Source organism: Scyliorhinus canicula, chromosome 16 (assembly GCF_902713615.1).
Source record: "Scyliorhinus canicula chromosome 16, sScyCan1.1, whole genome shotgun sequence".
Classification (NCBI taxonomy): Eukaryota; Metazoa; Chordata; class Chondrichthyes; order Carcharhiniformes; family Scyliorhinidae; genus Scyliorhinus; species Scyliorhinus canicula.
In genome coordinates, this window is record NC_052161.1 from 64,478,966 (window position 1) to 64,503,700 (window position 24,735).

Below are 24,735 nucleotides of genomic sequence, written 5' to 3' on the forward strand. Positions count from 1 at the left end.
ACTTGCCATTTAAGAGTCATCCACATTGCTGTGGAAATGAAGTCACATGTAGGCCAGACCAGGTAAGGACAGCAGATTTTCTTCACTGGAGGGCATTTAGTGAACCAAATGGGGTTTTTATGGCAATCAACAATGTTTTCTTTTTTTAAATGTATTTTATTCTACATTTTTACAAAAGGTTACAGAACATAGACAATTCAGGGAACAAACTTCCCAACACACAACTGTAGTTTGCGCAAATTTTTTCCTTTTATACCCCCCAGCCCTCGCGCGGCCAACAGCTCCTCAAGAAAAGCCACAAACTTCCCCCACCTTGCCTCAAAGTTCTCCGCTGAACCCTTTAATTCATACTTGATCTTTTCCAGCTGAAGAAAGTCATAAAGGTCACCCAGCCAGGCTGCTACCCCCGACCGCCATTCCAACAGAATTCTTTACCGGGCAAACAACGAAATGAAAGCCACAACCTCGGCCTTCCTTCCCTCCATCAGCTCCGGCTTCTCCGATACCCCAAAAATCACCACCAAAGGCTCTGGCTCAACCTCCTCCACCACTATCCTTGTTAGCGCCGCAAACACTCCCGCCCAGAATCTCTCCAACTTTTCACAGCCCCAGAACATATATGCATGATTCGCTGATCCTCAGTCACACTCCTCACATTCGCCTGCCACCGCCTGAAAGAACCTACTCATTGCCCGAGTCATTTGTACCCTGTGTACCACCTTGAACTGTATCAGGCTCATCCTTGCGAACGAGAGGTTGCATTTATCCTTCGTAGTGCCTTACTCCATGCTCCCCAGTTCATCTCCCATCCCAGCTCCCCCTCCTACTTCTCCTTAATCTTCACCACCTGCTCACCTCCCTGCACTCCCAGCCACCCGTATATGTCTCCGATCCTGCCCTCCCTTCTATATCCGGAAGCAGCCGTCGCTACACACAGGGTATACCTCGACAAACTGGGGAACTCTTTCCAAACCTTCCACGTGAAGTCCTTACCTGCAGGTATCAAACTCACTTCCTCTCGGGAGCTCTACCATCTCCTTCAGTTCCTCTACACTGGCAAACACTTCTTCCAGATCCCTCACCTTAACCAGTCCCCCTTCTCTCCACTTCCTATATATACAATCTATCCCCACGGCTCAAAACCATGGTTTTCACACAACGGCGTTAACACTGACATTCCCACTATGCTTAAGTGCCTCCTCAGCTGTTTCCAGATGTTTACTGTGGATTGCACCACCGGGCTCTCCGAGTATTTCCTCGTTGCCATTGGCAATGCCGCATTAACCATAGCCCTCAAGCTGGACTCCCTACAGGACTTTTCCTCCATCCTGATCCATTCTGCCACTTTTCCTTCCCACCACTGCCTCACCTTCTCCATGTTCGCCAACCAGTAATAACGTTGCAGGTTCGGCAACGCCAACCCTCCCTTCTGTCTCTGTCTCTGTAAGAGTGTCCGCTTCACCCTTGCCACCTTCCGTGCCCATACAATGTCTGAGATAATCAGTTTTTGAAAAAAGGCTTTCGATACAAAGATGGGAAGTGTCTGGAATATGAACAAGAACCTCGGCAGAATGTTCACCTTCACCACTTGGACCCTGCGTGCCAGAGTCAAAAGCAGCGTGTCCCACCTCTTCAGATACCCCCTGACCTCCTCCACCAACTTTGTTAGATTCCATTTATGTAGCATTGCACATGTATTCCCAGGTATCTAAACCTGTCTCTGGCCACCATAAATGGCATCACCCGCTAGATTGGCGCATCGACCCAACTCATTCACCGGGAACTCTTCGCTTTTTACTACATTTAAATTTATCCTGAGAACTGTCCCAACAGGCCCCTGATCTTTTCCATGCTCTCCTGTGGGTCTGGAACATACAATAGTAGGTCGTCCACGCATAGAGACACCCGATGCACCCTTCTTCCCCTCGTAATTCCTCGCCACTCTGCTGACCATCTAAGAGCCATTACCAGAGGCTCTATAGCTATCGCAAACAACAGCGGCGACAGCGGGCACCCCTGCCTTGTTCCGCTTTGCAGTTCAAAGTTTGTGAACCTATGTTATTAGTCCGCAAACTCACCATTGGTGCCATGTATAACAGGCGCACCAATGCCACAAACTTTGACCCAAACCCAAACTTTCCCAGAACCTCACCGAGGTATCACCACTCGACCCGGTCAAATGCTTTCTCAGCGCCCATGGACACCACTACCTCCGGTACCTGAGCTCTCGATGGGGGCCATGATCACGTTTAACAGTCTCCTTATATTTCTAGAAAGCTGCATGCTCTTTACAAAACCTGTTTGGCCCTTCGCAACCACTCCCAGGACACAACTTTCCATCCATCCTGCCACCAACTTAGCCAGCCCTTCACATCCGTATTTAACAACAATATGGGCCTATATGACCCATATTCCAACGGGTCCATTTTTTGGTATCATTGTGATCATTGCTTGCATCATCCTCGCCGGCAACTCCCCCTTCTCTATCAAACTTTATACGTCCCCAAGAGATGTGGTGCCAGGTCCATCGCAAACTCCTTGTAGAATTCCGTCGGGTAACCATCGGTCGCTGGGGCCTTCCCCGATTTCATTCCCCTTATACTGTCCAATACCTCCCACAGCCCCAAGGGCACCTCTAGTGCCTGCTTCTCTTCCTCCAGCTGTGGAAACTCCAGTTCATCTAAGAGCTGTCCCATTTCCCCCTCTCCACGCTCCCGGTCCGCCTCCATTCCCCTCTACCATCCTCTACCCTCCCCTTTTGGCTCTACCCTGTTAATTTCACCCTATACCTGGTCCATCCAAGATGGCCCCTTTCTCCCACCCCTAACCATGTTTCTTCTCCAACCTCGCCGCGACGCATCACCTGCCCTCCGCACTCCCACAGCCTTTTCACTCACCTCACTTCCATTCACCAGAATTACTTGCCACCATGGCAATTCCTGCCTAAAGGCGCCTCCAACTGACGCTCCCACCCCTCCCCCACTCTCACCTCTGCATTCTGTGAAGAAGGCTCCCTGCAGACCTTAGCCTGCTCCACCCAAACAAAGACACATCTCAAACCACATGTCACCTCCCCCAAAGACAAACAAAAAAGGAAGTCACAGCCACAGGCAGCAGGAAGTGGGTGGGGACAGCTGTCCCCTGACAAACCTTTCACCCCTGCTACCCTTTGTCGACCGAACAGAAGAAAGAAGAAAAAAGCCTAAACATTGGAGGAAAGGAAAAGAAACCTCCCTCCAATCGCCACTCCACTGTATTCTCAATTACTTCAAAGTGTCAGCACCTGCATCTCCCAGAATTATTCCATTCTCCCCTCGTTTATGGTCCTTGATAAAGCCATTGGCTGCTTCTGAAGTCACAAAATAATATTCTTCGCGTTCATAAGTCACACATAGTTTCACTGGGTATAGTACCCCAAATCTAATCTGCCGTAGATACAGCACCGCCTTGGCCCTGTTGAACTCCGCATGCTGTTTTGCCAGCTCAGTTCCTATGTCCTGGTATATTTGGAACTTATTTCCCTACCATTCACAGTTGTGCTTCATCCTGGCCCACTGCAGAATCCTCTCTTTCTCCACAAATTTTGTGGGGCGGGATGGCCCGATGGCCCGATGGCCCGATGGCCCGATGCCGGCACCAAGAATGGTGTGAACCACTCCGTAGTCGGGCCAACCGGAAGTTGCAGAATTCTCTGCACTTCCGGGGGCTACGCCGGTGGCGGAGGGGTTGGCGCATGCGCAGAACCGCCTGCATGGTTCTGCCGGCCGGCGTGTTCCTGCATATGTGCAGGGGGTTCTTCTCTGTGCCGACCATGGCAGAGCCCGACTGAGGACGGCACAGAAGGAAGGAGTGCCTCCACGGTACTGGCCAGCCTGCAGATTGGTGGGCTCCAATCGCAGGCCAGGCCACCGTGGGGGCCTTCCCCAGGGGCAGGATCCCCCCACGCCCCCCCCCCCCCCCCCCCCCGAGAACCCCACTAGACGGCCTACCAGCCAGGTCCCGCCGAGTGGGACTATGTCCATTTCATGCCGGCGGAGGGCGGCCATTTCGCGCATTTTTCCCGGGTTCCTGCGTAGGTGAGCATGTCGTTCGACCGCACTGCGCATGCGCGGTGGCGCACGCAACGTCCTGACGGTGGCGCCATGACGTGCTCCAACTGTGGCTCCGCCCATTTAAAGTGGCAATGTCCCGCAAAATCTCGATGCTGTCTCCAGTGTGGCAAGCTTGGCCACTACGCAGCCCTTTGCAGATCTGCTCAACTGCCCAACACACAGCGACCCCAGCCACAGCGCAGAAGCGTCCGGTCAGTACAGCAACCCGTTACAGACTCCGACTCCGATATTCTTCCAGATCCCAACACCGAGGGCTTCACATACCCATTCCGGGTGGGCATCATCACCAAGCATACGTTGCCTTTATCAACGATGGTGAAACAACTCCCAAAAATGAGCATTGATCCGGACGACGAGTGGTGTGCCACCCTTACGGTCAACAAGTCTCGCATATGCTTCAAGCTGGACACCGGAGCTTCAGCTAACCTCATTTCAAAGTCTGACCTTGACACCATCTGCGTCAAGCCAAGCATTCTTCCACCGGCCTGCCAGCTCCTCAACTACAATGGCAATGCCATTGCTGCCAGTGGCTCATGCCAGCTTGCGGTGTCCCATCGTTCTTCAAAAGCAACGCTGTGTTTTAAATTGTAGGAATGAACAGAGCTTCCCTGCTCGGTGCTCAGGCCTGCAAACTCCTGAACCTTGTGCAGCGGGTTCACACCATGTCGCCCGCAGAGGCAATGGCCTCGCCAGATGTTAACTTCCAAGCACAACTCGATGACATCATAGCACAATACCACAGCGTGTTCAAAGGTATGGGCACACTCCCTTACCGATACAAGAACCTGTTGAAGCCAAATGCCACCCCTGTGGTCCATGCACCGCATCGGGTGCCGGCACCCCTTAAGGACCGCCTCAAGCAGCAGCTGCAAGACCTCCAGGACCAGGGCGTCATTTCTAAGGTCATGGAACCCACGGACTGGGTTAGCTCCATAGTTTGTGTCAAAAAGCCGTCAGGGGAACTTCGAATCTGTATCGACCCCACAGATTTGAACCGTAACATCATGAGGGAACACTACCCATAACCTAAATGAGAGGAGCTAACCAGCGAGATGGCACATGCCAAGTTCTTCACGAAGCTGGATGCCTCCAAGGGGTTTTGGCAAATGCAGCTGGATGCGTCCAGTCGAAAGCTGTGCACATCTAACACCCCGTTCGGTTGCCACTGTTACAACCGAATGACCTTTGGCATCATCTCCATCTCAGAGATGTTCCACCGCATAATGGAACAAATGATGGAGGGCATCGAGGGGGTGCGAGTGTATGTCGATGATATCATTATCTGGTCCACAACTCCTCAGGAGCACATCGATCGTCTCAAGCGGGCGTTCCACAGGATCCACGAGCATGGCCTCTGACTCAACAGAGCCAAATGCTCGTTCGGTCAATCAGAAATCAAGTTCCTTGGCGACGACATTTCACAGTTTGGTGTGCAGCCAGATGCAGACAAGGTGTCGGCGATCAACGCCATGAAGACTCCGGAGGGCAAGAATGTGGTCCTCCGCTTCCTAGGGATGGTTAATTTCCTTGGGAAGGTTATCCCCAACCTTGCATCACACACCACAGCTCTCCGCCACCTCGTTAAAAAAACTACGGACTTCCAGTGGCTACCCACTCATGAGCAAGAGTGGCGTGAGCTCAGGGCGAAACTCACCAAGGGCCCGGTGCTGGCGTTTTTCGACCGCGCCAAGGAGACGAAGATCTCCACCGACGCGAGCCAGGCTGGCATTGGGGCAGTACTCCTCCAGCGGGACGACTCCTCCTCCTGGGCCCCAGTCGCATATGCCTCTAGAGCCATGAAACCCACTGAGCAACGATACGCTCAGATTGAAAACGAATGCCTGGGCCTCCTCACAGGGATTGACAAATTCCATGATTATGTGTATGGCCTTCCCAAATTCACGGTCGAGACGGTCCACAGGCCATTGGTTCACATCATCCAAAAAGACCTCACTGACATGACGCCACGGCTACAACGTATCCTCCTCAAACTCCGCCGCTACGATTCTGACCTGGTGTACACCCTAGGCAAAGAGCTCATTGTGGCCGATGCACTCTCCAGATCTATCTCCACACTGTGTGAGCAGTCGGACCTTGTCTGTCAAATAGATGCGCAGGTGAAATTTTGCGCCTTCAACTTTCCGGCCACTGATGAAAGGGTTGTGCAAATTCATCAAGAGACGGCCAGGGATCCTTTACTCCAGCGGGCCATGCGACATCTCACGGATGGTTGACAAAAAGGGCAGTGCCCCCAGTTCTATAATGTAAAGGACGATCTAGCTGTAGTGGATGGCATGCCAATGAAGCTGGACAGAATTGTGATCCCACAGAGCATGCGAGAGCTGGTCCTCGGCCAAATCCACGAGGGCCACCTGGGGGTCGAAAAGTGTCGCCGTCGAGCCCGAGAGGCAGTATATTGGCCAGGCAACAGCCAAGACATCGCCAACACGGTCCTCAATTGCCCAACGTGTCAAAGGTTCCAGCCGGCTCAGCCTAAAGAGACTCTACAGCCGCATGAAATGGTGACCTCCCCATGGTCCAAAGTTGGTGTTGACCTCTTTCATGCCAAGGGCCGAAACTATGTCCTCCTGATGGACTACTTTTCCACCTACCCTGAGGTGGTCAAACTGACTGACCTCACCTCAGCAACAGTAATCAAGGCATGCAAGGAAACTTTTGCCCGGCATAGCATCCCACTCACAGTTATGAGTGATAACAGCCCTTGCTTCTTCAGCCAGGAGTGGACAGATTTTGCCTGGCTGCACAATTTTAGGCATGTCACATCAAGCCCCCACTACTCCCAGTCGAATGGGAAGGCTGAAAAAGGGGCCACATCGTTAAAAGACTATTGAGCAAAGCTGCTGACTCGGGTTGGGATTTCAACCTGGCATTGTTAGCCTACAGGTCGACTCCTTTGTCCACTGGCATGTCCGCAGCGCAGCTCCTAATGAACCGCACACTGCGAACGACGGTGCCGGCTAGCCATATTCCGGACCTTGACAACTTCCCGGTCCAACAGAGGATGCAACAGTCTCGGGCCCAATGCAAGTCGGTGTACGACGCCCACGCCGCAGATCACCCTTCTCTGGTCCCTGCTGACCGAGTTCGTGTTCAGCTACCTGACGGTGGCTGGTCTGCCACAGCTGTGCTGGTTAAGCAAGTGGCTCCAAGATCGTTCCTCGTTCGCATGCCTGATGGCTCCTTTCATCAACGTAATAGGCTGGCACTGCGGCTACTTCCACGCCCGCCACCTAACCGTGATGTCCCGCCTCGCACGCTGGTTCCTCAGGACGCGCCCTTACACGAGGCCATCGATCTGCCAGTTATTCTACCGCCCTCTGCATTGGAGGCAGTTCCGCCCGTTCAAGTGCAGGCGGCCCCTGACCCACCCTTGAGGCGGTCAACCAGAATTCGGCGCCCACCACAGAGACTGAATTTATAGACTGAATGTTGCATTACCTTGTGATCCGTTTACACATCTGTACATATTGGGTTTTTTTCTAATGTGTTATCTGCCCTCTATCTGCACTAGACACCTTCCCATGTAAATACGTTAACGTACTTTGTATATAGTCAGGCTCCTGTACACACCCACTCACTATTTATTGACCTGAACACATTTTTTTTAAAAAAAGGGGGGGGGGGAGATGTCAATTGTGATCCCACAGAGCATGCGAGAGCTGGTCCTCGGCCAAATCCACGAGGGCCACCTGGGGGTCGAAAAGTGTCACCGTCGACCCCAAGATTGATTCAAACTCACCTAAAAGTATGTGGTCACTGACTGCTCTTAACAAAGAAAGAAGCCATTTGATATAAAAATGTCAGACTTCTATTGTTGTGTCTGTGTCTAAGCATAATGCGGATGGGCTCTGTGCAGATAGAAGCTCTTACCATTTTATCATATGGCATCTTCTTTCTCCCTCACTTTGAAACAGAGGTGGATTTACAGTTCGTAGGGGCCTCGCTCTCACCAACCTTTCTGCCCTACCCGCCTCCCCAACCTCAAATCCCCTCCGACCCCACCCGTTCCTTACGCAGGGCGCAAAGGCGGAAGCTGCAAAAATACACAAATTGATCACTGTTTTTAACTTGTAAATACATGTCTGCAACCCTGGAGAACTGCCTCACACACTGTTCTCCCCCCATTTCCTCACACTCTTTTTCCCGCCCCTCTATCCCCTCAGAGTCCTCCCCAAAATTCAGACTCTCCCACTCTCGCAACTTCAATCACCTGGGGTCTTCAAGGCAGCACTCCTGGTCTCCTCAGCTAAGGCTTGATATGGATATCATACCTCTCACCTTGATGTTCCTGGCCTGCCCTGGGTCGAATCACTTAGGAGTTGATCTCACCTAATGCTGGCTTTCGGCGCCTTGTGCCTCACTGTTTCTGGCCTGCCCTGGTCTAGCCAAGTTGCAAATTTGCTCGCTTCACCTGCTTGTACAGTTCGGACCCGAGTTTCCCGCTCTTTCAGACACACCAATCAACGTCTGATTTCACTCTGCACTGCCTGCTGATAGGCTCATGCAATGTAATCAGGCTAAGAATGGATGCCCAGTGCACGGTCAACGTGTGCCACTCACCGTGCATTGGCCAGGCACTGTGCCTAAGCACGGTATGTTTCATTGTACATCCTCCTCTGTTTTGAACGCATACACCAACCCAATGCTAGTGGCCTGAGTGGAACTCAAGACCTGTCTTTCACTTTCTTACATTGAACAAGCACAGTACTTTAATTGACTTGACACTTTTTTGGGGGGTGGGGGGTTTGAGGGGGGGGGGGGGGGGCGCGGGATGGCAGGGGGGGGGCAGCAGTTTTCGAAACAAAATTATGAATTAAATTTTTTGCCTGATTTCCTTTGCGACCATATCCAGACAGGCTGCTGGATGGATCACTTCATGGTAGTGGAGAGTGCTGTTTGACTCAATGGATCTATTTGAATCCAAAGGATTGTGAGAATTTATCATAAATTGTTCAGTGGACACAATAGCAAGCAAGACCTGGAGAAAGTTACTTCCACAAACAATCCAATTCCTCTTTAATTCTCTTATTTATAGATTTCAATTCCTCTTTCAAAGTGGATCCTTACTACCTGAAGGGATTCAAGCTTCAATGTGCTGCTCAATATGCTACTCGGCTGTACTCTCAAGCTCCAGACTTGGCCTGCAATGAGTGAACTGACGCCAGCTAGGAAGGCAATTGATGCCACCTTAAGCCACAACATGCACGGCTGGAGAAGGGAAAACCAGCCGGGTTTATTCAGCAGTATTTACTGACTCAAACGCCCAACATAGGATTGTGATGGAATATGTCATGAAGACCTTTGAGTTTAAATAGCTGGATCAGTCTCACTGTCTGTAGGAATATTTTGCAAGGGCAATGAAGAGTCCACACTGGGTTTGGTTGAAATGAAACCTTACATTATTTTACAACAAATTATTATGTACAGCTCCAGTAGATCCCTACTAGTTGGTGCCTTACTTGCCACTCTATTTATACAAGCCACGTATTATTAAAGATCCTCCACCCCCTTATCGGGGGAGCTGGTACTCTGCAAGATCCACGGGGTACTTAATCATCCCTGCCCCATAAGACCAATGCGGGTTATAACAGGATAGCCATGTGGGTGAGGTATTAGGGGACTGCGCCTTTGGGAGATAAGTGAGGACAATTTGGAAGAAAGAAAAATAGTCTCTAATCCTTTTTCTAGAAGTCACCATCTAATTGGTTCTTTTGTCAGGTGACTGTAACACGGGAAGAGTCGTCAAATGAAGAGGCTGCATTTCTTCGCACGTTAGGGAAAGGAGATTGGTTTGGAGAAAAGGCTCTTCAGGGGTAAGTCCTAAGGAAGGTGGCCTGCTTGGCGATAGTATATTAATATGAGCTCATTTCTCATTGAAAACAATGTGATTACTTTTCTTCTAAAGTGAGAGGACGTTGTTGACACACACCAATATAAAACCAAATTGCTTGTTTGGCTTTTTTTGATGAGATGTTGAATGTTTCTGTGTTCCAGGAGTCTCCACAGGTTTATCTAATTCCATTGTCACCCAGACTTTACCTACAGAATCCTTGAACGTTGTTCCAATATTCTCGAAAGGGAAACTGGCTGATTCACATCATAAAACAAGGATTGAACCACATAACTGTGAGGCTCAGTTGTCATGCAATCACCACTCACTGAATCCTTGCAGCTGGTGTGCCACTAGTTGCATTGGTGCAAAAATATCAATAGATACACCCAGCAAAGATCCAAATCTGCTTCTCCAATATCTGAACCTCTTCCCCAAGTTGTGTTGTTACCTGAAACTCTGAAATAACCCTATTACTTGGTAAACCAGTGTAGTGGAAGCGTGGATTAAGCTGTGGTCAATCTTTGACTTGTTTTTCATACCCTGTACAATTTCACAATGTATTTCTGTGCTCTAAACAAGTGCCACAGTCCATGATACAGTTGCTTATGCAGTTCTTCTGTTATCCCAAATCTGGTATATTTTTAAAAACACTGAGTGTCCACTGCATCCAACTCCAACTAGGTCTGTAGCTGATTATGTGAGGGTCAGTCACGTGAGGTGACTTAATGTTACTGTGACTGCTCTGCTGACAGCAACCCACAATGCCTCCACCATTGCTCGCAGTGTGCTGAACGTACTTCATTGGCCAGCTATCGAACCATCCATCCTTCTTTGTCACCGGCTCCCTCCCCTTGTGAACTTCAGTTGCGGGTTCTGTGTCACTGGGCTGAGAGGAGGTTGGCCCGAGCATCCAGGATGGAATAGGGGAAGGGGCCAGGGCTGTGCATATCTATTATCCACAACCAACAAAGTGGCTGCCTTGGACAGAGAGGGTTGCAGAAATATACTTGCAGCGAGTTTCAAGCTTAGTGTAAATAAAAGAACAGTAAAGTTGGCAATAAGCATCATGTGGTCATAAGAGAGGGACTAACAATTGTAATACACAGAATACAACATGAGCTACTCCCATGTACAGAGTCTCAGTAAATTGTATGGATCCAAGGGGCTGCTGTTGTTTTCTCATCACCCCTGTCTCAGCCAACACCAATTAATAAAAACAGGCACTCGGCAGTTAAGTTCACCATAGTGTGAGAGTTTAACAGCTTAGTTGTTTGATAATTGACTTTTAACAAGTTGAAGGTTGAAAGACATTTCAACTTTGTGAATTTTTGCAAAGACTTACATTTGTGACAATGGAACGAAGGATTTTGGTTAACTTTTAATGTCCTCAGATAGGGGACCCAACATGACACCATTATATAAACATTAATGTGCTTGGCTTAAACTTCCCTTTGTGCTGTTTCATTGGATAGATTGGCCCATTTGTTATCCTCTGTTAAAATAGCACAAGGAGGAATTTCAGTAGAATGTGCCAGGCATTTGTCCATTACTATCCTGTGGCTTGGTTCCAAAGGCCTTTAACCATGAAATGTTGAGTCAGCAGCATTGGCTGCCTGCTTCCTATTTGTATCCATCAGCAGTGAGGACCTGCTTCAAGGTCAACCCATGACATTTCCACTCAGGCTATGGGCTGTAAGCCATATGCGCAGTTGGGCCAATGCCCACATGCTTATGACACAATGCTGCTCTAATTTCATTTTGATGTGTGTGGAAACACTCAGTGCTATTTGTTCATGCCCCCCAGGTCTTACCCTTTTCATGTGCTGTGAATTTGCTCACTAGGATTAACTTTATCCGCTGTTCATAAAAACTAGCAACAATCTATGGCAATGTCAATCTTTAGATGTGAATTAAATATTTTTTTAAATTTAGAGTACCCAATTAAGGGGCAATTTAGTGTGGCCAATTCCTCTATCCTGCACATCTTTGGGTTGTGGACACGCAGACATGGGGAGAATGTGCAAACTGCACACGGACAGTGACCCGGGGCCGGGATTGAATCCGAACCTTGGTGCCATGAGGCAGCAGTGCTAACCACTGCGCCACCGTCCCGCCCAGTGATGCAAATTAAAATAATATTTGAAAGACCTCTGCCCTATACCTTACAACTTTAATGTCCTGTTGGAAGAAATGTCCATTTTCATGATTTACTTATCACATTTTAATCTTGCATTTGTGAAAATTCATTTCTCATGAGCAAATTTTCAATCAGATGTGGAGGCAACGATTTTTCTTTTGAACAATCGACTATTGCTGGTTGCCGCACAGAAAAGGTTCAGCAGCATGGCTCCTATCAACCATTAAACTGTCTTTGTGACATAAATGCAATGATTATGGTAGGACAGATTTTACATTCCAAGAATATGGTTCTGAAAATGCATCATGGGTTACTAGCGCAAGAACATTTAATGGATGCATTTCAAATTCTATTCCCTGATCTTTCAGCAAAAATGCCCGCCAATAGGTCCATAAAAGGTTAGGATCTATGTTCACGTTGGTGATCGCCTCCACCCTCGGAGGAGGGACATCTAGGGCGCATTGTCCCAAGCTGCTAGGATGGGAGAGGTGGTCACATGTAATGTTTCTAACAACTGGGAGCTGGTTATCCAAGCCCCTCTTTGATCACAAAGTGACATGCCGAAACAACAATAACAGTCAAACAGCTTAATGGTGAATGAAGCAAAAAGGTGAACATCAGCAATGTAGGTTTTGTTAGAGTGCAAATGATTGGGGCTCTTGCAAGTTCTGACAATTCATGCTGAAACAGATTTTATTTTATCCAGATTTTAATGACGAGTGGAATGTCACAATTAATTCAAAAATTGCTTTCCGTCAGAGGACACTTGTGATATGGTTCATTTTATATATATTTATGTAAAATAAATACATTACATTGCAGACCTTGAGATTGAAATATTGGTGCTTTTGGAGCAGCAGCACTCTCTCTAGTGCAGGCATACCTGTAATGTGTGGTAATCTGGGCCTGCCGGAAAAATGGCACGGTAACAGACTCCCCGTAGCAGAGAAATTGGAGCTGAACTTGGTGATGGGCAGATCTTGGAGGAAAGACTGTGAGAAATGCTTCAGAAATAGGCATTATTGGCAGGCTGCCCATCAAAAATTCCGACGGCCAGGAATAGAATGGGCTTGATCCAATGGCCACGCTACACCGGAATAGCAGCTCGCCATAGCACAGCGTAGCCGTTGAAAGCCAGGAGAACCCGCTGTCGGGATCTACCCGGCTCGCCACGTCTCGCGAGATTCAACACGATCTCATGAGATGTTGCAATGTCCATTCCACCCATTGCAGGCGGAATCACGTTTTGGAAAATCTGCATATTAGAGCAAGGCAGTAAGCTTCACTCTAGTGTGCAGATTCCCGAGGTACCTGAGGCTTTGGGATTCATCCCCTTTGCCTCAGAGACCTCGGGCAGGTGCTGTTCAGCACTGATCCTCACAAACAGGGACCAGATAGAATAGCACTTCTGGGGGTCTCCAGCTGCATGCCCTTTGGGCAGGGTAGTGCCCTGACACTGCTGGTCCCACCTGGGTGCCAGCCTGGCACTGCAAAGGAGCCCAGGTGGCACTGCCAGTTACCAGGGGCAATGCCAGGCTGCCAACTAGCACTGCCTAGGTGCTACACTGGCATTTGCTGCGATCGGGTCTGGAATGCTCAGCGTGGGTGTTGGAGGAGGTACGCAGGGGATAGGGGACCCTCTCATAATGCGTTTGGGCTGGGGGGAAGTTGTGGATCAGATTGGGGGGCTCTACACTGGGAAGCCCCAGTGAGTGGAGCTCCCCACTGTACAAAACAGGACTATGTGTGGCCTCAGACACGTGTGCCCCGTTCAGCCCCATTCAGCCCCTTATACAACGCAAGTCGTGTTGAATAGCCATGTTTTTCTCGGCACTGCGAGTGCCGGGAAACACGCAGCTAAACACATTCGTTAGGAGACTCTGTTCCCTTTTGGGAGAATCACGCCCAATGCAACTCAGTGTGGTTAATATTCACTTCCTGGCTGAATTCTAGTGGAGTGGCTCGCGTCTCGCTTGTCTGTTAGAAATCCTTCCCAATTTTAACCAATAGAATCAAAGGCATGAAAATCAGGCAAGTTATTAATGGGGTGGCGTGCACTCTGCCAGATGAATACCCAAGGTGGCACGGGAGCATTGTGGTTAGTACTGTTGCTTCGCAGCGCCAGGGTCCCAGGTTCGATTCCTAGCTTGGGTCACTGTGCGACTGGCGACAAGGGGCTTTACACCGTAACTTCATTGCAGTGTTAATGTAAGCCAACTTGTGACAATAAATATTATTCTTAGCTGGTGAAGCTGAAAACTGCCTCATAAGAGCTCTGGTTTTGCAAAAATAAATAAGCAAACTGTAGGTCTCCAATATATTGTCAGAATGAAGAGGTTGTTTTATGAATCAGCCGCAACAGGCCAAACAACTGGGTCTAAACCCATCTCAATTCATTCGGCACAGGCCTTATTAAAATAATGCAACCTTTGCGATATGGCTGGTGCTGATTTGGCGATCAGCTCACCTATTCCACACATTCTTTCCTGCTGGGAATTGTACCATAACTCAGGAAGGCCATAAGGGGCACATTGTGGAGTGATGAATTATACCAGGATTTACAGGGTTATATTATGAGATATTACTTAAACTCCACTTATATTCCCTTGAGTATCAAAGTGTGAGGGGTGATATGGGGTACGATTTACAGCCACGTCCTGCTGGAATTGGATCAGTAAATCCCACGAGAGGCCTCTTCCTGGATTCCAAGCTCACTTAACTAATTCGACACCGGATCTAACTGGCGCCCGGGATCTACTGGCCTCGCCGAAGAGACCCGAACGGGTCCCATTTAGCACTGGTCCCCAGAAGCGGTGACTAAGGGCATCACGGTAGCACTGTTGCTTCACAGCTCCAGGGTCCCAGGTTCGATTCCCAGCTTGGGTGACTGTGTGGAGTCTGCACGTTCTCCCCGTGTATGCGTGGGTTTCCTCTGGGTGCTCCGGTATCCTCCCACAGGTTCTCCCTCCGTGTACCTGAACAGGCGCCAGAATGTGACGACTAAGGGCTTTTCACAGTAACTTAATTACAGTGTTAATGTAAGCCTACTTGTGACAATAAAGATTATTATTATTAGTGGGAACAGCACTTGGGGGGAATCTCCCAGGTGATCGGAGGCGCCCGGGTGGTTGGTATCTAGGCAAGGTTACACCCTGGCATTGCTGATGCCACCTGGCACACTGGCACTGCCAGCCTGGCACCCTCACAGTGCTTCCTGGGTGCCACCCTGGTGGCAATACCAGGCTGGTCAGGGCAATGCCAAGGTGCCAGGCTGGCAGTGTCAAAGTGCCCAGGTGGCATCTTGTCCACACCGGGGATGGCCCAGGGGCTCCCTGCCTGTATGAGGTGGGATGCAGGGATCTCATGGACCCCCTAAAAGGTGAGTTGGGGAGGTCCAGGGGTCTGGTCGGGGTCAAGAGATGAGGGCGCTGAGAGATATTTTTAAATGGCGCCCCAATCCCTTCCTGCACTAGCGAGCGGAGCTCCACAGAGCTGGAAATGGGGCAGCACGGTAGCATGGTGGTTAGCATAAATGCTTCACAGCTCCAGGGTCCCAGGTTCGATTCCGGCTTGGGTCACTGTCTGTGCAGAGTCTGCACGTCCTCCCCGTGTGTGCGTGGGTTTCCTCCTGGTGCTCCGGTTTCCTCCCACAATCCAAAGATGTGCGGGTTAGGTGGATTGGCCAGGCTAAATTTCCCTTAGTGTCCTAAAAAATAAGGTTAATGGGGGTTGTTGGGTTACTGGGATAGGTATAAGTGGGCTTGAGTAGGGTGATCATTGCTCGGCACAACATCAAGGGCCGAAGGGCCTGTTCTGTGCTGTACTGTTCTAATTCTAATTCTAATTCTAAAAAAAAAATGCGAGTGAGTGCAGCTTCGGTGGGGCGTTCCCTGCTGATGCCAAACATAAGTGTGCTGTTCAATAGCAGGGTCATTCCCAGTATGACAAGCACCGGAAACAACGACACTAATCCTGCCCAGAATGGACTATCTTTTTCATTCGATCGAGCTCCTGATTAAGGTGCTTAAATTGATAAATAGATTTGATAGGGTAACTGCAGAAAAACTATTTCCTCAAGCGGGAGAATCAAGACTGGACGGGGACAATCGTAAAATCAAAGCCAGGCCATTGAGCAGCATGATCAGGAATCAAATTGTTACAACAAAAATATTAGGGGTGGGATTCTCCCAGCCCTGGGCTGGGCCGGAGAATCCCCGTGAACGGCTACGCCGCCTGGACGGCGGCACACGATTTTTTATCGGCGTGGTTGGTGGGGCGCCGATCGTGGGTCGCTCTACGCAGCTGGCCCGACGATTCTCCGGCCCGTATGGGCCGAGCGGCCACTAGAAAAGGGCCGAGTCCCGCCGGTGCCATTCTAACCTGCTCTGGGCCTGTAGGACCTCGGCGTTTAAGGGTTGGGTGGCGGTCTGTAGGGGGGGCCGACCCCGGGGGGCTCCGAGGTGGCCTGGCTCGCAATCGGGGCCCACCGATCGGCATACCGGCCTCTGTGGCTGGGGCCTCCTTTCCTACGCGTCAGCCCTTGTTGTCATGGCCCATGTTGCGTCAGGGCTGGCGCATTGAAGGAGGCCACTGCGCATGCGCGCGTTGGCGCTGGCGCCACTGCACAGGTCCTCGTTGTCGCGGCGCAACTGCGCATGCGCGGATCCCGCGGCGCACAGGTCGCGCCGGGATCGGCCGCTGGAGCGGCGCGAACCGCTCCAGCGCCGTGGTGGCCCCCTGTAGGGGCCAGAATTAGTCCTGGGAGCGGCCCGTTCACGCCGTCATAAAATGCGATGGCGTTTACGACGGCGTGGACACTCTGCCGCGGGATGGGAGAATACCGGCCAAGAAATCTAGAATTCTCTACTCACAAATGCGGGAGCTCAATGGGACTTTTCAGGGTTGACATCAATGGACGCCAAGGTGTGTGGAGCCACTGTGGGTAAATGGAGCTTTGGTACAAATTAACTATGATCAAATTGAGTGGCACAGCAGGCCTGAGGGGCCAAATGCCGGTGCATGTGAAGCAGACAAGACCATGAAAACAGCGGCTGTGTTTAGCCCATTGCAAGATCTTCTGGGCCATCGATGGAGCTTTGTGATTTTTCAGGATTTGTTTTCGCGATAAACGCAATATCGAGAAATAAATGCATGAGAAGGCAGAGTGGATTTGTGAATAAATATACAGTGCACATCAAATTAACCAAAAGGGAAAACCTTTGAAGACCAAGAGCTTCTCCACAGGTGCTTTACATCCTGTTGAGTGCTGACACCTAGAGGATAATAAACTGCAATTTTGAACAGACTAATGGGTCTTAATAGTGCTACAGGGATTGCAATCTGTCTCTGTAAAGCATGGACGTAATAGCTGCAGTGAGCAGTAATTCAATTTCTGTAGAGGGTACATTGCACAGTCAGTTTGTTAATGGGACTTTAATCGTGCTGGAACTCAAACACAGAGCATCTGATTCATCCTGGCCTTTTGATTTAGTATAGAAATTAAATTACCTGAAGTGCATGCATCTGAAGCTTTTAACAATAAAAACCTTTATGGTGAAATTACACTTCTACATCTATAAACCTGTATCTGATTGAAGTTTCAAGATATGCATCATGCATGGTAAATGTTGAAGGAAATACACATCTTGTGTATAAATCAAGTGCTGCTGGTGACATAAGCCACAAGCATGAATCTTGAAAGTTTTCACATCATCAGAAAATCATGATTGAGTACCAGCTGACGTTTATCCTTGACGAGGTATGCCGGCCAATTTACTGCTAAAGCTTGTTTTAGTTGTACCTTGATTCTGCTTTCCACTCAGTTGCAATGTTACTCTTAAGATTGTCTGAAGTATAATTCAGAAATCACCTAGGCTTCAGATCTGATGGATACCAGCACTATGTTTAAAATGTCTGAAAGGTTAGTTAAAGCAGCCTATTTCCAGTGTTGAGAGGTCAATCGGAAAGGACCATTAATAGAGACCAATCAGAGCCGACATGCCAACCAATCAGCGCTCCTTTCCTCGTGCACTGTCAATTGTTATTTCCTTTGAAATTTGGCATTCTTGGATCTGTCCTGATGAGTGCAAGATGAAAAACTTTGACAGCATGTCTCTTTTTTCAGCAATACTCAAGTTCAGCAAAAGTTCTGTTTTATAATGTTCCTGTGAACTGTCTTGGGGCAATTTATTACATTAAAGGTGCTACATAAATGAAATGTGTGGTTGTTTCCTTAAAACTAGAGCCAAGCTGTTCCAGAGAGAAGTTAGGGAACACTCCTTCTGACAAAAGGTAGCAAAAATTTGGAAATGTCCCCCACAAGTGGCAATACATGCTAGCTCAACTAATAATTTTGCATCCGACATTGATATTGATTTTTGTTACCTGTTAAGGGATCTGAAATCAAGGTAGGTGGATGCAGCCAGGACTGAATGGCCTCTGTTCCAAAGTGCTTCACAGGACAAACTCTTTTTCAAAGAGTTAGTTTTTAAAGTGTCATCAGAATGGTGGAGAGGTTGAGAGAAGGAATTCCAGACCTTAGAGCCGAGGCAATTGAAGGCAAAAGGTCTCTAATAATGGAGCAATAAAAATATCATATAATGTCATTTCTGTGTTAATTCATGTGGACTAGTTCAGTTTTCAACCTAATATTTACCTTATGCACTGATTCTTTTAGATAGGTATCTCAAATCACTGACACTGGGACGTATGCAAACCGTTTGTTTTGATGTAATGCTGCTGCTTCAGTATCAGTCAACCAGCCTTCTTCAGATAGCAGACTAGGATGAAACCATTGTTAGTTTTACACTTCAATTACCACAATGTCTGCCCTGCTCACCACTGCTAAACACACAGTCCACTGATCATTTTCTTCAACAAGGCAGACTATGACCTGCAAGTGAAAAAGTAACTATCGACACAGTCTCTTGTCAGCCTGACCATTCCGTATTGTCAAAAAGAAACGAGGTGGAGCTCGCTCTGGCCATAAGTGTTGATTCATTTGCTGTGGCAGTTAGGGTCACTGATGTTTACTGTACAGTAAGTACAGCAAACTCTCCAGAGTCCAGAGTGGATTGAGGAACAACGTTACGGTGGTATGGGCCAGTCTGGTTTCGTATTTGAACTCCGTATAAACCGGACAAAACTAGGCCACCATATGATCTAAGACGCTTCCCCTTAAGGCTCTGTAATGCATGCAACTGTTTGTAAAAAGGATGTTGCCTCACTGATCAGCATTTGCTGCATTTTGATGAGGTGGAGGATAGGAGTTGGGTAGTTGGATCTGAATGTTTTTTCATTTTCATCCAAGTTATAAACAAACTTTTGATTGAATTTTTAGAACATAGAACATAGAACACTACAGCGCAGTACGGGCCCTTCGGCCCTCGATGTTGCGCCGACCTGTGAAACCATCTGAAGCCTATCTGACCTACACTATTCCATTTTCATCCATATGTCTATCCAGTGACCACTTAAATGCCCTTAAAGTTGGCGAGTCTACTACTGTTGCAGGCAGGGCGTTCCACACCCCTACTACTCTCTGAGTAAAGAAACTGCCTCTGATATCTGTCCTATATCTATCACCCCTCAATTTAAAGCTATGTCCCCTCGCTTTGGTCATCACCATCCGAGGAAAAAGACTCTCACTGTCCACCCTATCTAACCCTCTGACTATCTTATATGTCTCTATTAAGTCACCTCTCAGCCTTCTCCTCTCTAACGAAAACAACCTCAATTCCCTGAGCCTTTCCTCGTAAGACCTTCCCTCCATATCAGGCAACATCCTAGTAAATCTCCTCTGAACTCTTTCCAAAGCTTCCACATCCTTCCTATAATGTGGTGACCAGAACTGCATGCAGTACTCCAGGTGCGGCCGCACCAGAGTTATGTACAGCTGCAGCATGACCTTGTGGTTCCGAAACTCAATCCCCCTGCTTGTAAAGGCTAGCACACCATATGCCTTCTTAACAGCCCTATTAACCTGGGTGGCAACTTTCAGGGATTTATGTACCTGGATGCCGAGATCTCTCTGTTCATCTACACTACCAAGAATCTTGCCATTAGCCCAGTACTCTGCATTCCTGTTACTCCTTCCAAAGTGAACCACCTCACATTTTTCCGCATTAAACTCCATCTGCCACCTCTCAGCCCAGCTCTGCAGCTTATCTATGTCCCTCTGTATCCTATAACATCCTTCAACACTATCCACAACTCCACCGACCTTCGTGTCATCTGCAAATTAACTAACCCATCCTTCTACACCCTCTTCCAGGTCATTTATAAAAATGACAAACAGCAGTGGCCCCAAAACAGATCCTTGCGGTACACCACTAGTAACTGAACTCCAGGATGAACATTTGCCATCAACCACCACCCTCTGTCTTCTTTCAGCTAGCCAATTACTGATCCAAACCGCTAAATCACCTTCAATTCCATACTTCCTTATTTTCCGCAATAGCCATAAATAACTTTATGCAGCGACTTTGAGCCTGTGTTTGCCGTGTGCCGGATCGCAGTGTGGGCACAAAATCTGGAGAGAATCGGAAAAACGTGTGATTTCTGATTTTCAACCACTCTTGCTGTCGGAGTAATGTGAAAAACACTGCGGAGCCCAGGAACCTAATTTTAATACATTTCCATGTTATTGGCGAGCACTCACTCCATCACGCCAGCACCATTTACAACAGGTTTCTAAAAACGAGAATCTGGCAACCTCACCTCTGAGGGGATATCGGAGGTGAGCGCTCAGGTCACCCTCGCCTTCTTGGTGCTAGTCGGAGTGGGGCCAATGGAAAGGACACAAGGAACCCAGGAAAGTTCAACTCACGGTCGAGGGGGTGAGTATCGCCATCTTGTGGGACGGGCCGCTTGCAGGCCTTCCCTTCCCTTCATGTCCTTTGGTTTAATAAGTGTCTTGCGGCTGACATTCAACCAGTAATTCCCATATCCTCCTTGCTGGTCTTGTGTCGATATCACCACTGAGGGAGTACCCATCCAGACTGTGAGCAGGAAAGTGGCTGGGAGGAGATGATTACTGAGGGTCAGCACTGGGGATTGTTATGTTTCTTAAAAGAATGCTAGAAGTTGTTCAGAAGTTGAAGGATGGTTTATTGTGCTCCACAATAAATTACTTCGTTAGCTTTTACTTACAGAATGGCACTTGTAAAGATACTGCTTTTCTATGCTCTGCAACTAGGCCTAATCACTTGCAGCCCTGAGCTCAACTTCCGACCTGTCCTGCTCCCTTGCTCCTTCGGCCAAAGTGAGCGAGGGCGGTCCTTCGGCGTCACTCTTATATGTCCCCACGCTGCCCCCTGGTGGTGCTTCCATTTCCCATCAGCCCCTTCTGTACACACTCAGGCGAGGATCACTACAGGGATGACTGTGAGGTTCTTGGGTGAAGTCCCATGAAAGGACAGGCTGCAAGGGCAGAGTGGAGACTGAGGAAAGGGGTGCTCCCCTGCCTCAATAGGCCTGGAGATCTTCTCAATGGGGGGGAAGCATGACTGCTGTGAGATTTTAACCCCACATTCAGGCAGCCATGTGAGGACAAAGGGGACAAGCTGCATGGAAGGTCAAGCCCACTGGTTATGGAGGATTGGCTCTCTGGGATTAATATCAGGGTAGAACGCTGTTACAGATGAATGGATTGTTTACTCTGCACCCTTGAGAGCTGGGGGAAATAAGGGTGTCATTAAAGGGTGTGGTTGATGTCATAATATACACCAATATATCATGGTGCAGACACACACTGATGGACACACACAGGGACCAATCAACATGTACAAACACTGCAGCCAATCACCAGTTAGAATACACACACTATAAAGGCAGAGGGCACCACAGTTCCCGTTCATTCTGGGTGCTGCCTCTGAGTGTAACAGGAACTTATTCAGCCCAGCACAGACTCACACCACGTGCTGAGAGAATCAACTGGTTGAAATGAAATGAAAATCGCTTATTGTCACGAGTAGGCTTCAATGAAGTTACTGTGAAAAGCCCCTAGTCGCCACATTCCGGCGCCTGTCCGGGGAGGCTGGTACGGGAATCGAACCGTGCTGCTGGCCTATTTTAAAAGCCAGCGATTTAGCCTGGTGAGCTAAACCAGCCCCTTGGTTCGGACAAGGCTTAGGTCTCGAGTTCAAGTTAGCATTATTTAGACCCACAGTCATTGTGTGTTAGTTAGTCAGAAGTAATTAATAAAATTGAGTTGAACCTTCATCTGTGTTGGAAGTATCTGTTCATCTCTCAAGCCTACACAAGCCAACACATCAGTTGACATGCTTATTTCAGTTTTCACATGTATGAGGTGTGCCTCACACGCCACAAAAGCAAGTCAGATGCCATATCAACTCCCTGATCTGTCCTTGACGAGATAATTGTGTGAATTAAATCAGCACAGCAATACATGAGTACGCCACTGATTGAAGCCAAGGGTGGGATTCTCGGTCAACGGCAGAATTGTGATCGGCCATAGAATCCCCGTTGGCGCTGAAATTGGGGGGGGGGGGGGGGGTGCACTGCTTTTGTCATGCTCAGCCCCTCCAAAATGGCGTACTTTGCTGGACAGCCTCAGGATGTCCACTGAGACCCGCCCCTGATGCTCCGCCCCCGAGTTCCCGACGGCCTGGGTCACTCATGCTGTTTTTTTTCAGGAACCCGACGTGGGGAGCCGATTCGTGCGCGGGCATGGGGGGCTGGGGGCACTGATTGGGGGTAGCCTGGAAATGGTGAGCCTGGCTAAAGGGGGCACTGTTTGGCAGGTCGGGTCCACGTGTGGCCGGTGCCATGTAGCAAGGTACGGCCGCCGCCGTGTGCATGCGTGGCCATGGACCTGGCAATTCTCCGGCCGTACCTGCAGCGAGAGCCGGGGCTTTACGTTGCGTGCTAGCTAGCCCCCACCAGACAGAGGATCGGTGGAGGTTTTGTGCCATTTTGCGGGCGTAAAATGCCACAGTTCCCACTCTGGCGTCAGCACTTAGTCTCAAAATCGGAGAATCCAGCCCAACACTTTTAGTCACGTTTCAATTTAATGTTTTAAGTCTCATTTGTTTTTGTTTAAGATGGTATCACTTTAAGGGCTGCCCCTTGTAATTTGTCCCTCAGTTTGTTTAACTTAGTTTATTTGGTTCAATTAAAAATAGTTGGAGCCAAGATCTTAACCCTTTGGAAGCATGACCTCAAGTATTGTGTTCCAAAGCTAATAGTAATGTCTAGATTAGAGAGATCACACTAATGCAGACCACAATGCAAAGCGTTACGGTGAATTCTCTCATCACTCACTCTTTTCATGGCCATGATGGGAATAACGGTGATGTCCCCTGTGTGGTTAAATAGCTGGTCCGATGCAAGCACTCAACTGCATAACATTTGGGTTTGTGTGTGTGTGTGTTATTATGGGAGAGGTGTTTTCAGAACCCCAAAATGTATCATGGAATTCAACCAACCTCCCCCTTTAATGTATTGTCGCTTTTGAAGTACACGGCTTGTTCTCCAGGTGTGGTATTTCAATTATGGACATGTGGGTTTTTAAACACAAAACAATGTTTATTCCATGAACTCAACTTAACTTTTTAAATAAAATTGGATCACTTAACACTCCTTACTTCAAAGATAACCCCGAAAATAATACAACACTAAATAATCCTTCAGTTGTTCCTTTAAACATCCAAGAGATTTAACACCTTTAAACAGAAACACATCAGGTTAAAGACATTACTATTATGAGTTTAAATCACCCAAATGATTCAGAGATAGTCTTTCATGGCAGAGATTACAGCAGATCCAGCTCACTGCAAACACAGACACACCCAAGCTCTTTTTCCTCAAAACTGAAAACAAAAGCAGAAGTGAGCTCAACTCAGCTTCCCCCACCCTCTGACATCACTTCAGTAATATGACTGCTCAATTTTTAAAGTACATTGTTTAAACATTCATTTCTTAAAGGTACTCTCACATGACATGTGTGTGTGTGTGGAGGGGCGGGGGGGGGGCGTGCGGGTGGAATGGTCAGGGTTCAGGTACCTCTGATGCTCTCTGGGTCAATGCACTTCTTCATCCTGGTGGAGTTGAGAGGTACAATTGTGGGGAGTTTGATATTGTGAGTGGGGAGGGTGTGAGGCTTAGTGGGGAGGTGCCCGTTGAGGGGAAGCACATGGGCAGATGTCCCAGAAGCGTTGAGGGTTGGGGCACTTGTCGTTCACTTTGATATTCTCTTCCTTTCAGTTTACAAGGTTCGCATCCACTGGAGACAGTGGGCGGGATTCTCCGACCCCCCTGCCGGGTTGGAGAATCGGCGGGGGCGGCGTGAATCTGCCCGCGCCGGCTGCCGAATTCTCTGGTGCTGGGGATTTGACGGGGGTGGGAATTGCACCGCACCAGTCGGCGGCCGCTGGCAGCGCCCCCCCCTGCCCACCCCCCCTGGTGATTCTCCGGCCCGCGATGGGCCGTGGACCGCCCGTTTTCGGCCAGTCCCGCTGGCGTAAATTAGAGTAGGTACTTCCCGGCGGGACCTTGCTGCGCGGACGGCTTCCGGGATCCTTGAGGGGGGCACGGAGGGATCTGGCCCTGGGAAGTGCCCCCACGGTGGCCTGGCCCATGATCGGGGCCCACCGATCCGTGGGCGGGCCTGT

General features: G+C 49.0%; 1 protein-coding gene across 4 annotated transcripts in view; it reads left to right on the top strand.

Moving 5' to 3' along the window:
• The window catches only part of prkg1b (protein kinase cGMP-dependent 1b), a 977,647-nt gene that overhangs the window by 688,898 nt on the left and 264,014 nt on the right, over positions 1 to 24,735 (top strand). For all 4 annotated transcript variants that reach the window (XM_038822053.1, XM_038822054.1, XM_038822051.1 and 1 more), the window contains exon 7: positions 9,852 to 9,946. In XM_038822053.1, the coding sequence (XP_038677981.1) occupies positions 9,852 to 9,946 (95 nt within the window). The remainder of the gene's footprint in view (positions 1 to 9,851; positions 9,947 to 24,735) is intronic.